This window comes from Elephas maximus, chromosome 20 (assembly GCF_024166365.1).
Source record: "Elephas maximus indicus isolate mEleMax1 chromosome 20, mEleMax1 primary haplotype, whole genome shotgun sequence".
Lineage (NCBI taxonomy): Eukaryota > Metazoa > Chordata > Mammalia > Proboscidea > Elephantidae > Elephas > Elephas maximus.
Window position 1 is genome coordinate 63,429,042 of NC_064838.1, and position 14,227 is coordinate 63,443,268.

The 14,227-nt window shown below is 38.8% G+C and overlaps 1 protein-coding gene across 7 annotated transcripts in view; it reads right to left on the reverse strand.

Annotated features, from left to right (window-relative positions):
* CFAP20DC (CFAP20 domain containing) overlaps positions 1 to 14,227 on the reverse strand; it is a 269,312-nt gene that overhangs the window by 108,044 nt on the left and 147,041 nt on the right. For all 7 annotated transcript variants that reach the window (XR_007514517.1, XR_007514516.1, XM_049863557.1 and 4 more), the window contains 4 exons: positions 5,895 to 6,031; positions 5,062 to 5,224; positions 3,425 to 3,541; positions 1,578 to 1,700 (listed from right to left, as the gene is read on the reverse strand). Coding sequence is in view for 5 of the 7 variants with exons in the window: in XM_049863557.1 (XP_049719514.1) it covers positions 1,578 to 1,700; positions 3,425 to 3,541; positions 5,062 to 5,224; positions 5,895 to 6,031 (540 nt within the window). In the remaining 2 variants the exon portion in view is untranslated. The remainder of the gene's footprint in view (positions 1 to 1,577; positions 1,701 to 3,424; positions 3,542 to 5,061; positions 5,225 to 5,894; positions 6,032 to 14,227) is intronic.

Genomic DNA, 14,227 nt, shown 5'->3' on the forward strand with positions numbered 1-14,227 from the left:
TATACAACATTGAGACAGATTTTATAACCCTGTGATCCAGGCAAATTAGAAAGAATAAATCTTTATAATTAATATTAAAGGCATGCTTACTTTCTTTTTTAGAACGTTAGCAGGAAAAAATTGATCATTTTCTTAATTTATTCTATTTCTTCTGGAAATTTACTCTTTTTTTGCTGCATGATTTCAGTGGTGAAAATCTTGCTGTGTGTTCTGCAGAACTATACGTGGACATGGTAGTTTTATACCTAACTCTTGAATCTTATTGTATTTATGATCACACTCAAAGAAAAAAAGACCTTTAATAAAAATGACACTGATGGCACAAATAAAACGTGTCATAATTATATTAATGTTTCTTTAACCTGAGGTTATTATTATATAGCTTGCCTATAAAGACAAGGCAATAAATGGATACCTCCTAGTGAAGGTATCCATTTATTGCCTAGTGAAAGTCTGTCAGGAATAAGGCATTTTTTGTGTTTTCAGGGGCCAGGTCTGCAGGTAGGTGGCCAAGGGCAGGATGAATCTACTTCATCCGATCACCTTCTCAGGGATGTAAATGATCCTGAGTCAGTGTGGCTGTGGGCTGGTGATGTGAACAGACTCACTGGGCTGCTGTCCTATTTTGGACCTTATCCATGATGCGCGGTACATAGTAAATGCTCTGTAAACACAGTAGGTGCTCTATAAATGTTGCGGCGGAGGCGGGGAACCCAAATGTGTTAAATTACATATATATTGGTACGTGACGAAAACTGGAGAAAAACATACTGGGAATCTTCATTACACAGTTAAACAACTTGTATGACCTGTTGCCAAACATACGATTAACTGTCAAAAGGTCAAAGTAAAAGGAGTGTTTTAGACGGACTAACTCTCATTATCTCACTACCACACACTTTTTTGAAATTTGTAGCTTTACCTCAAGTATTTCCATATCAATTGTAATGAATAATTTGGTGTTGTCTTCTTAGGAAAATATGTAAATTACTGTGTAATCACAATATTGCAGCAAACAAGATAAATGCAAGAATGATCGCCTAAACATCTAATTAGTTTTTCTACACAGTCAGATTTATGCTAGAGACACTAATTGCGCCTAACATTTTAATGAAGGTTTCAACACTGCATAAATAAGACTGACAAACTACAAACAATTTTCATCTATTTTCCTTTTTCCCTTGCTCAAAAACAATTTGCCTTTGTAAAAGTACCACACACCTGTCAGGCAAGATATGTTGATGGGCTCAAGGCTCTACACTCCAGCGGTCTCCATTATAAAGAGGGCTGGGGAAATGCAACAACAGATAATCTTTGGGGAGAGTGACAATGTCATGTGAAAACTTAAAAGTTTTAAAATTTCATTCCGAATAGGACAACTGGTGCATTACAACTGGAAAATAAAAACATTCTTTCATCCATTAAAGTCGAATATAAAGTTGAGGTTAAAAGGAATTTACAAAAATTTATTTTAGCAAATGACTGAATTCCAACTTTTCATAATGACTGGGGTTGAAATATTTAACACATATACATCTTACTAATTATTACCAACACGGTATAATAAAGATGGCAACCTGCTGGATCAGGAGATTGGGGTCCTGGGGCGCTGGGCTTCATTGTTTCTTCTCTTGGCTGAGACACAGAGGTGAGGACAGTTGTTGCTTTATCTTCATTCCTGTTATTTCCTGAAGAACTGCCTTTATTGGAATAAATATTTTCCATGATATTATTCCTTTTGATATTTATGAAAGTTATTAATTTTTGAAGAATAGAGTTAATTTGATAGATTTTTCTATTTGATTATTTAAAAGCAAATTAGAGGTAGTTTTTTTTCCATATTTTTAATATGGATTATACACATTTTTTTTTTCCTTTTCAGTAGAATGCTTTAAAGATGAGCTCAACGGCATTTTTGTAGAGGTTCATCTTATAATTCTTGGATATTTGCAAGGGGACATTTTAAATTTAAGTTTTATAATATATAATAAAAGGAATTCCAAAACCCATATAAGTTTTAAAGGGTCTTGTATTTTTTTCCTTTGGTTCTACATACAATGGAGTGTGTTTTCTTTAAATTGCAATTCTTACTAAACTATGACTCTTCTAAACCAAGGTCTTTTCTTCAGTGCCTATTAGAACATGGATGCAGGCATTATTACAGAATTAATTTTTCTATTTACTGTTTTATAAAAACCACATCAAACCTAGCAGGCAGAATTTCAGCCTAGCCAAGAATCCTACATTTTTGAGAAATTACGCTAACAGATATGTGTGTGTATACAAAACTATATATGTATGCCTTACATCCAATATTTAAAGGAATAACTATAATATGGAAACCCTGGTGGCGCAGTGGTTTAGTCTACAGCTCCTAACCAAGAGGTCGGCAGTTCGAATCTACCAGGTGCTCCTTGGAAACTTTATGCGGCAGTTCTACTCTGTCCTATAGGGTCACTATGAGTCAGAATTGACTCGACGCCAGTGGGTTAACTATAATATTCGCCTATATTTGTTTAAAGGAGCCCTGGTGGTGCAGTGGTTAAAGCACTTGACTGCAAACTGAAAAGCTGGTGGGTCAAACGCACTAGCCACTTCCCAGGAGGAAGATGCGGCAGTCTGCTTCCGTCAAGGTGTACAGCCTTGGAAACCCAACAAAGCAGTTTGCCGTGAGTCAGAATCGACTCGATGGCGGTGGGTTTGGTTTTTGGTTTATATTTGCTTAATGCTTTACTGGTTGCAAAGAGTTTAAAATTTAACCTACATTACATCAGATGACAAAGAGTCCAGGAGAGTCAATGAATGTAAAAACAACCTGGAAAAGGGCTCAATTTAAAAAGAAGAGACAAATGAAACATGAAAAATTCTAACAGTCAAATTCAGTTTTAGTAAAGTCCGCAGGCAGGAGCTTCCTTTACCACATTTGGGCCATTTTTAAAAAACAGTAATTTAAGCTTATTCAGCCTTTGAGAGTAAAAGTAGGAAGTCCTTTATTTCTATGGTAAAAACAAAACAAAAAAACCAAATCCATTGCTGTTGAGTCAGTTCCCTGTAGAACAGAGTAGAACTGCCCCATAGGGTTTCCAAGGCTGTAAATCTTTACTGAGGCCGATTGCCACATCTGTCTCCCTCAGAGTGGCTGGTGGGTTCAAACTGTTGACCTTTTGGTTAGTAGCCGAGCACTTAACCACTGTACCATCAGGGCTACTCATTTCTATGATACTATCTATTTAAACTGGCAAATGTCTGCTAGGGCTCTAGAGCAATTCTTTTACAGAAAATTTGATTTGCATAATCCCTGTAGAACAGACATTTATATTTTAAATGAATTGGTTCATAATCCTTTGAAATTTACAGCCTGCAGAGAGATTCTGTTGCCCTGAATAATACACAGATATAAGATAGTATTGAATGAGCGCCATACCGCCAGGCGTCTCCGTCCTTTCTCCGCTGGTGTTTTTTACTCGTGATCTTCTTCTGTTGTTATTCTTATCTGCCGACCGCTCTTGCGGGGGATGTGGATGCCTAATATGGAGGCTGGCTGGTACATTTTCATATTGAAAAACAAAAAGCCAAAATGAAAGTACTATATGGTTTGAAATAACTAAGTAAATATAGTTATAGCTATCATAAGAATATTCACGTATCATTTTAACAAAGCAGCATCTGGTTGTGATCAATTAGTTGTAAGCCCCACACTGCACTTGGACCAGCCAAAAACTTAAGTTATTCCGTCATAGGAAATAGGTGTTTATTTCAATATTAGGATCATATCAGGCTTTTGAATTTACTAATACATTATTTTCATGTAATATAATCTTACAGAGAGCTACAAGTAATTTGATTAATATTAATCAGACGACATGCTACGTTAAAAAATATAAAAATTGACAGCCAATACAGGAAAATCACTCCTTTTTCATAAGAGAAAGTATAGCTAGGTACAATTCAACAAGAGCTTGGACAGCAGTTTCCAAAAGAACCCTCCAGGACTGAAGTCAAACCTGGAGAAGAGTTATGCAGTCAAACTTAGTTTTATAGTAATATTAATAAAGCAGATAATATTTATTGAATGCTTAATTGCTTGGTACAATATCACGTGCTTAACTGGTTTCTTTACTGAATCCTCACAATGACCCCTTCCTTGAGGCAGCCGTTATAAACTACTAGTGTCAATAGTAATGGTATCCTCATTTTACAGTTAAGGAAACTGAGGCTCACAGAATTTAAGGCACTTGATCAAGGCCTCACAAAGAGTTGGATGTAGAGTTGGGACTGGATATCTATGCTATTTATTTCCTTATCTCAGTTTTATTCTCCATGGGGGATATTATTCACAATAAAAACAAAAACATTGTCGTCAAGCGGATTCCAACTCACAGTGACCCTACAGGACAGAGTAGAACTGCCCCATAGAGTTTCCAAGGAGCACCTGGTGGATCTGAACTGCTGCCCTGTTGGTTAGCAGACATAGCTCTTAGCCACTACACCACCAGGGCTTCCTTATCCACAATAAGGATCATTAATTTCTAAATCAAACAAAATGAACTCAAATCCTCCCATTTTCTACTCTCACATGAGTCAGGGAAGAGTAGAAAAACTGACGGGGAGCTGTAAGCCCTGGGTTCTTGTTCCAATTTTTTTCAGTGATTACATACTGCCTTGACCTTTCAACCTGTAAAATAGGACAAAAGTCCTTTCCCAACTCACAGAGTGGTTTTGTTGTATATCAAATGAGAAAATAATCAGAGGACTTTACAAATGCGAGGGATTAATTAAGCAATAAAATTAAGAAAACTTAAAATGCACATGGAATTTTCAAAATACAGTGACGACGGAATGCTATTCTCTCACCGGTCATTATAAAGTAAAAACACAGGGTACTTTAGCAATTTGAAATAACTGAGTAAGTAGAAGGCTAGGTTACAGAAGGTAACATATGAAGTGGTCAATTATTCTTCGGACTTAAGATCTAGTTGTGACACTAACTTCTGATTTATCTTAAGAATATTTCTCACTACTTTCACTAGCTATCAATCTTTACGCATTATCCTTTCTCACCGTGGGTAGGTACAGTCTGCTTCATTTGGCGAATGTTTTCTTTATCTCCTTGCTCCGCAAACTCAGGTATCCGTGAGGCTGACACCTCTGCAGTGCTGACATGTTTCTCCACAGTGGGCTGCAGGCAGGATCTGTTATTTTTGGACCCAATGGATCCTATTGTCTAGAAGGAGGAAGAATTAATTTGTACATTTTAAATACAGAAATTGCCTTTATTTTCTGTAGAATCTACACAGGAAAAATAATCTTTAGGCAAATACAAAGTGAGGGGGGAAAAAACTAGAGAAACTGAGAAGGTTAAAAAGTGATAGAGAGAGAAATTACGGTAGAAAATGAGCAAGCAATGGAAGGAGAGAAATAATGTGAGATAAAACAGAAGACAAGCAAGTCTCCTAAAAAAAAAAAAAAAATATCCTAGACACACAAATTAAATGTGCTCATTTGCCACCCTCCACCACTACCAGGGAGAAGTTCAATTAAAAATTACTGCTGTGTGTCAGACATTCAGAGGAAATTAAAAATGAAACATGTACACTTGAGAATCTGCTCACTGTAAGGTGTCTGCTGATAATCAAACTGCTTTCTGAAGGAGAGAGCGAAGTGTGCTCACTTACAATGAAAAGAATACTTTAAAATGTAAATTATGTTGACATGACAAAAAGGAAACAGTTTCAAGGTCCTTTAAAATCCAGAATTTCTGTTCCAAATTTATTCAAGCCTTCTGCTTTGGGCACATAGATTCTCTCTTTTTTTCCTATGTTGGAAGAAACAAAAACAACTTTCCCTTCCTATGTCACTCCTATTCAGATAAGGCCTTCAGACCTTGCTCCTACCTCACTGGACAGCCTCATGTTATTCCTTCTGCCAGACAACGGAGGTGGTCCAAGGACTTTGGATCCAAAGGCGATATGAGAAACATCTTGACTTCTATTGTTTTGCACACCGCCTGCTCCTTGGGGAATGAACTGGTCTGTTTTGTTAAAGGAAAGCAGAAACAGTCCATTAATGGGCATAATGACAAATGCCATGTTGCAATATTTCTGAAAGTACAGTCCAGGGGTCAAAGGATCCGAAACACCCCAGGACACTTATTAAAAATGTCGGTGCCAGGAATCCATAGCAAATGTTTCATATTTACAGAATTAGAATCTGAGGGTTGGGGAGGGAGAACAGAAATCTACACTTTTAACAAGTTCCCCCAAGTGATTCTTATGCTCAGCGTCATTTGAGAACCACTGCCACAAATGTTTTTCCTTAAAAAAAAAAAAAAAAAAGACTGAATTAAAAAAAATGCATTGTATTTTCTCTTTAAGGAATTGATTTAAATAAAACTATTCAACTCAATTCAACAAATATTTGGTTGAGCACTTACTCCCTCAGACATTTCCTAGAGGTTGTCAGTGACACAAAATGGCTAAGACATGTTGCTTGCCCTCAGGGAGTTTACAGGGAGGTGGTAAGACAAAGAAACAAGCAGCCATAACATAAGCCAGACCAGTGCGAATGGACAATAAGGGGCCTTTTGAATGCACCTTGAATGACTGATTAAATTTTAAGAAGGAGCAATGCAGGGTGCCTTAAGAAGAAGAAAGTACCTGAGTAAACACACACATGACAGAAAGCGATGCTTGAGGAGTAATGAAGTGACCACATGAGCTGGAAGGATAGGCTAGGGTCATACTGCAAAGAATCACAACATACTAATGAGTGTGTTCTAAATTTGGTGGGCAACAGGGAATCACTGAAGGTATGGGTGAGAAAAAGAACACACTGGTATCGCCTCCAGGATCAGGCACCTTTGCTCACCCAAACCCTGCCACCTTTCCCTTCTGGGCACATGGCTGAGTTGCACTTTCTAAATTCCCCTGCAGCTATATGGGCCATGTGACTGAGTTCTGGCTATGGGAAAATGAGACGTGGATGTGAGTAGTGTAATCCATTTCCTGGCCCCTAAAACCTCCTGCCTAACCATCCAACCCATAGCTCTTCCATCATCTCCCAAGAAGATGTGGAATAACTGCATGGAAGGCTGCCCAAGGAACTTTTGATTGGATTAGAACGGTGGGGCTGCAACTGCAGTTAAGCTCCTCCCACCCCCCCGACTAATGAAGCAGTGATCGCGATAACCCTTAACCACTCAAAGTACTGCCCACTACAAGGAAGCCTTCTGCTGTGCCCCTTGCAAGACAGGACCCACTTAAATATTATGATGTTGGTCCTGATAAAGTCCACATTTGTCCAGTCACGGACATATATGAGCTACTGGCTATGCCCTGTCTAACCCACTACCACGAAAAAAATTCCTATCTCTAGTTGGTTCCATTAACCTCTGCTGAAGAGCGGTGATTTTACACTTGTGATGGAATTAAAAACCACTCCTTAGGCGACAGCATGAGAAAAGGCACACAAATTTAGGATAATATACAATGCAATTAATGTGTGTACATATGCATGGGTGTGTGGATGTTTTTCCATCTGTGATAGGTGAAGCTGAATTGATGGGAGGAGGCTGGATTACTGAATTGAACTGAAACAATTTTTGCTAGATGGAAGGCCTGAGGTAGATGGTGAAGTGGTGAGGAGCTATACCATGTCAGTTTTCTTCAAACTCCTGAAGCTCTAATTAGGTAGAAGAAAGATTCCATTTGTCCAAAGGGCAGAATCAGAATGAATGACTAGAATTTACATGCAGGAAGGTTTTAGTCCAGCATAAAAAACTTCTCTAATTAAAGCAAGCCCAGTTGTTGAGGTGGGGAATTTTCCGTCACTCTGGTGTTCAGACAGAGGTCTGGAACGCTATTCTGGATATTGTAAAGAAGATTCAGACATCAGATGACTCCCTACTGTGTATCTCTAGGCTAGTTCTCTCTTCTCAGCTCTGTCCTTGCATCCAGTAGCCTTCCTGACCAGCTCCTCTTGGATGTCTCAAAGACACCTGAAACTCAACACTGTCAAGCTGAGAACCCGGTCTAATGAATGGCACTACAATCCATCTACTTTTTTTTTTTTTTAAATAGTTTTTATTGAGCTTTAAGTGAGCGTTTACAAATCAAGTCAGTCTGTCACATATAAGCTTATATACACCTTACTCCATACTCCCACTTACTCTCCCCCTAATGAGTCAGCCCTTCCAGTCTCTCCTTTCGTGACTATTTTGCCAGTTTCTAACCCTCTCCTCCCTCCTATCTCCCCTCCAGACAGGAGATGCCAACACTGTCTCAAGTGTCCACCTGATACAAGTAGCTCACTCTTCATCACCATCTCTCTCCAACCCATTGTCCAGTCCCTTCCATGTCTGATGAGTTGTCTTTGGGAATGGTTCCTGTCCTGGGCCAACAGAAGGTTTGGGGACCATGACCGCCGGGATTCCTCTAGTCTCAGTCAGACCATTAAGTCTGGTCTTTTTATGAGAATTTGGGGTCTCATCCCACTGATCTCCTGCTCCCTCAGGGGTTCTCTGTTGTGCTCCCTGTCAGGGCAGTCATCGGTTGTGGCTGGGCACCATCTAGTTCTTCTGGTCTCAAGACGATGTAAGTCTCTGGTTCACGTGGCCCTTTCTGTCTCTTGGGCTCTTAGTTGTCGTGTGACCTTGGTGTTCTTCATGCTCCTTTGATCCAGGTGGGTTGAGACCCATTGATGCATCTTAGATGGCTGCTTGTTAGCATTTAAGACCCCAGACACCACGTTTCAAAGTGGGATACAGAATGTTTTCATAATAGTATTATTTTGCCAATTGACTCAGAAGTCCCCTTAAGCCATAGTCCCCAAACCCCCGCCCTTGCTCCGCTGACCTTTGAAGCATTCAGTTTATCCCAGAAACTTCTTTGCTTTTGGTCCAGTCCATTTGAGCTGACCTTCTGTGTATTGAGTATTGTCCTTCCCTTCACCTAAAGTAGTTCTTATCTACTAACTAATCAGTAAATAACCCTCTCCCACCCTCTGCCCCTTGTAACCACAAAAGTATGTGTTCTTCTCAGTTTATACTATTTCTCAAGATCTTATAATAGTGGTCTTATACAATATTTGTCCTTTTGCCTCTGACTAATTTCACTCAGCATAATGCCTTCCAGGTTCCTCCATGTTATGAAATGTTTCACAGATTCGTCACTGTTCTTTATCGATGCATAGTATTCCACTGTGTGAATATACCACAATTTACTTAACCATTCATCCGTTGATGGACACCTTGCTTGCTTCCAGCTTTTTGCTATTGTAAACAGAGCTGCAATAAACATGGGTGTGCATATATCTGTTCGTGTGAAGGCTCTTAGTTCTCTAGGGTATATTCCAAGGAGTGGGATTTCTGGGTTGTATTATGGTAGTTCTATTTCTAACTTTTTAAGAAAACGCCAGATAGATTTCCAAAGTGGTTGTACCATTTTACATTCCCACCAGCAGTGTATAAGAGTTCCAATTTCTCTGCAGTCTCTTCAACATTCATTACTTTGTGTTTTTTGGATTAATGCCAGCCTTGTTGGCGTGAGATGGAATCTCATCGTAGTTTTAATTTGCATTTCTCTAATGGCTAATGATAGAGAGCATTTTCTCATGTATCTGTTGGCTGCCTGAATATCTTCTTTAGTGAAGTGCGTGTTCATATCCTTTGCCCACTTTTTGATTGGGTTGTTTGTCTTTTTGTGGTTGAGTTTTAACAGAATCATATAGATTTTGGAGATCAGGTGCTGGTCGGAGATGTCATAACTGAAAATTCTTTCCCAATCTGTAGGTGGTCTTTTTACTGTTTTGGTGAAGTCTTCAGATGAGCATAGGTGTTTGATTTTTAGGAGCTCCCAGGTATCTGGTTTCTCTTCGTCATTTTTGGTAATGTTTTGTATACTGTTTATGCCTTGAATTAGGGCTCCTAATGTTGTCTCTATTTTTTCTTCCATGATCTTTATCGTTTTAGTCTTTATGTTTAGGTCTTTGATCCACTTGGAGTTAGTTTTTGTGCGTGGTGTGAGGTATGGGTCCTGTTTCATTTTTTTGCAAACGGATATCCAGTTATGCCAGCACCATTTGTTAAAAAGACTATCTTTTCCCCAATTAACTGACACTGGGCCTTTGTCAAATATCAGCTGCTCATATGTGGATGGATTTACATCTGGGTTCTCAATTCTGTTCCATTGGTCTATGTGCCTGTTGTTGTACCAGTACCAGGCTGTTTTGACTACTGTGGCTGTATAATAGGTTCTAAAATCAGGTAGAGTGAGGCCTCTCACTTTCTTCTTCTTTTTCAGTAATGCTTTACTTATCTGAGGCTCCTTTCCCTTCCATATGAAGTTGGTGATTTGTTTCTCCATCACATTAAAAAATGTCATTGGAATTTGGTCCATCCACTTTTAAAAGTCAGAATCTAGGTGTCATTCGTGACACATCCCTTTCTAGTCCCTCCATATCTAATCCATGTCCTCTCTCTCCACCTCCTCCATCACCACTGAAATCCAAGTGACCAACACCTCTCTCCTGGATGACCACAAAGCTCTCAGGTGATTTACTACGTTCACTCTGGCTCCTCATCCCATTCCTTCTCCAAAATGCAGCCAAAGAGGTATCACAGAAACATGAATCTGATTGAGTCACTCACTTTCCTACACTTAAAACGCTTCAGTGGCTTCCCTGTGCTCTCAGGGTTAAGATAAAAGCCCTTAACATGGCCTGCAGAAATCTGTATGTTCTGGCCTCAGTTCCTATCCCATGCCCCTCATTTTCTGCTCTCTCAACAAACAGTGACCTTCCCAGGCCTTACAATGCACCTACCTACCAAGGATCAGTACATGCTGTCCCCCATGGCTAGAAGGCGCTTCCTTTCCCTTTCAGCCTTAGGTCTCAGCTCACGTATTACTTCCACAGACAAGTCTTTGCTTACTTCCCTGACCAGGGTAAATTCCCCCAATATAGGCATTCCCATCACCTCTTCCTCATAGAACTTGTCAGAATTGGAGCTTTACATGTGTTTATGGGATTCTCTGATTAATCTGTATCCTTCAGTAGATATGAACTCAGTGGTCTACTTTTGTCACCCCTGAATCGTCAGCACCTAGTCCAGTGCCTGATAGGAAGCAGGCAAATAATAGATACTTGCTGAGCAAAACGAATAAGGCATTAATTGAAATGAGTCAGAATGGAAGCTGGATTAATGACTAAAATATTTCTAACTATGATTAAAATTTCATTTTAAGAAAAATCCACTTGGAGGGTAGATTGAAGAGGAAGATTGGGCAGGATTACACAGCTGCTAGGTTGTGGTGGATGACAGGAAGGGTCAACAACAACCATGACTGACATTTACATGAATGGTGAGGCCCTCAACAAAAGCAGTGCTATGGTGCCAAAATGACTGTATTTTTACACATACCTTCTACATTTGTTTGCCAGCTGAGCCCTTCCCCTGCTATTTTGATAAGTGCCACTATGCCCATTTTTAAAACATGTTGCTATAAAAAAATTAGCATAGCACGCTTAGGAAAATACCTCATGGCTGTGGCTGGCAAACAAACGTAGAAGGTACTTGTTATCTGCAGAAAAATGTCTATTCAAGTTACCCTGGAAATTTTCTAGTTTCCAAATGGACTTGGCTATGTATGCATCTATTATCCCCCCAGTCATTTATAAATACCTATCTGGAGTCAACAAAACACTGTTAGTCTCTCTGGATTAATAATAGAAAGAAGCGACATTCAAATTTCAGGCCAGTTGGAAAAATCTCAGACTTGTCATTTGTACTTTTAGTGAACAAATAGAACAAGCCCTAGACTACTGACTCTGTTCCCAAACGTATATTTTCCCAGAAAGAAGTATCCACCGAGGGTACTGATGGGCTCTATGGGATGTGGCACGAGGTCGAATGGGAATTCAGTAATCCATTCAGCTATGGGCAAATCCTTCTGTTCAAACACCTTACAGGGACAATTTCCTTGACTTTTTTTCATATTCTTTATCAACATGCAGGTTTACACCACTCAATTTAAGTGATTTTGAATAGAAAACACCATTTATTCAGTGCTGTATCCCCCCCCACCTGGTGAGCCCAGGATATCACATGGTAGACGACAATGAATAAATTTCAGCAAAATTGTGGATAATATCCAAGATTAAAAAGAGGATTTTTGGGGAAGGAGGAGGGAGTATTTTAAAAATCATACTGGTATAGTTCCAGCTGTAATTTCAACAAACACAGTAACTTGTTTATAGTTATTAATAAAATTAAAACTCCTAAATACCTTGAATTTCCTAGAGCATTCACTTGGGCATCAGTGACTAGCAAAGATACACCTAAGCCTAATCTGCTAGAATTTAAACATCACTAAAATTAGATGTCATTCTGTATTTTATAAAAGGATCCACAATAGGACCTCTTGAAAGAGTAATATGCTACAGCACATTTAAATTCAAATCTATTTTGAAAAATTTTACACATTTTAGTTCACTTTTTTTTCAGAGCCAAGCATACCAATACTCTAAAAAAAAAAAAAAATCTACTATGTAAAAAAAAAAAAAAATTTTTTTTTTTTTTTTACATAGTAGTATCCCTTTAATTAAATGGACCACTTTCAGCTTGTTAGTACAATCAATACACACCAATTCCAAAGGCCTGTTTTACCTTAATAATTCTGTTTATAATCATATTAATTGCCACTAATTATCTCTATAAACACGTATTCTGCTATGTATCTACTATGATAGGGTCCTAATCGAAACCCACAGGAAAAGTAATTTAGACCTTTGGTTTCTAAAATAATGAGAAGGGACTAAATTTCAATAATGAGAAAAACCTTAATAAAAGAAAACTACAAACAGAAATGCATGCCTTTTGAATTCCAAAGGGAGCTCTTTTAAAAGCTGGTATCGATATGCACAAAATTAGGTTAAAAATCAAGATTAGATTCAAGTCCTACTCTAGGCATTTCATTTTCTTGAATTTACAGAAAATGAACTTGGTGTAGGTCATGGATGTTACCATTAATTATTTCGCTATGTTACTGAGGGGTACATGCCTTTAGAGTTAGATTGTAAAACCTGAGGGTCTACTCTCTAATTGTCTTTTAGAAAAATAAACATTCATTTTTGTCTAAAGACACAAAGTTCTAATTATTACTGTCATTTAAGTTTGCAGGGTTTTCAAAGCTTAACTAGAAAAACCTACTGAATTTTCAACTCTAATCACTGAGGGGTCATGCTCAAGACTTACATCTATTATCTAACAATCAAATCAGAATTAAATTTGGGACCAGAATCCAGATTTTAAATTGGATTAGTTTTTATTTTATTATGTGTTGTTATAAAGAATGTCAAAATACAAAAAGGCTGATCTAGTACAGCGCTAGTATTTTAGATAAGGTACTTAACCTCTCTGTTCTTGTTAGCCTCTCTGTTATTTTTGTTAGGCGCCATCAAGTCGGTTCCGGCTCATAGCGACCCTATGCACAACAGAACGAAACACTGCACCGTCCTGAGTCATCCCTACAATCGTTGCTATGCTTGAGCTCATTGTTGCAGCCACTGTGTCAATCCACCTCACTGAGGGTCTTCCTCTTTTCCGCTGACCCTGTACTCTGCCAAGCATGATGTCCTTCTCCAGGGACTGACCCCTCCTGACAACACGTCCAAAGTATGTAAGACGCAGTCTCGCCATCCTTGCCTTTAAGGAGCATTCTGGCTGTGCTTCTTCTAAGACAGATTTGTTCCTTCTTTTGGCAGTCCATGGTATATTCAGTATTCTTCACCAACACCACAATTCAAAGGCATCAATTCTTCTTTGGTCCCCCTTATTCATTCTCCAGCTTTCACATGCATATGATGCGATTGAAAATACCATGGCTTGGGTCAGGTGCACCTTAAGTCTTCAAGGTGGCATCTTTCCTCTTCAACACTTTAAAGAGGTCCTTTGCAGCAGATTTACCCAATGCAATGCATCTTTTGATTTCTTGACTGCTGCTTCCGTGGCTGTTGATAGCGGATCCAAGTAAAATGAAATCCCCGACAGCTTCAATCTTTTCTCCGTTTATCATGATGTTGCTCATTGGTCCAGTTGTGACGATTTTTGTTTTCTTTATGTTGAGGTGCAGGTGCAATCCATAATGAAGGCTATGGTCTTTGACCTTCATTAGTAAGTGCTTCAAGTCTTCTTCACTTTCAGTAAACAAGGTTGTGTCATCTGCATAATGCA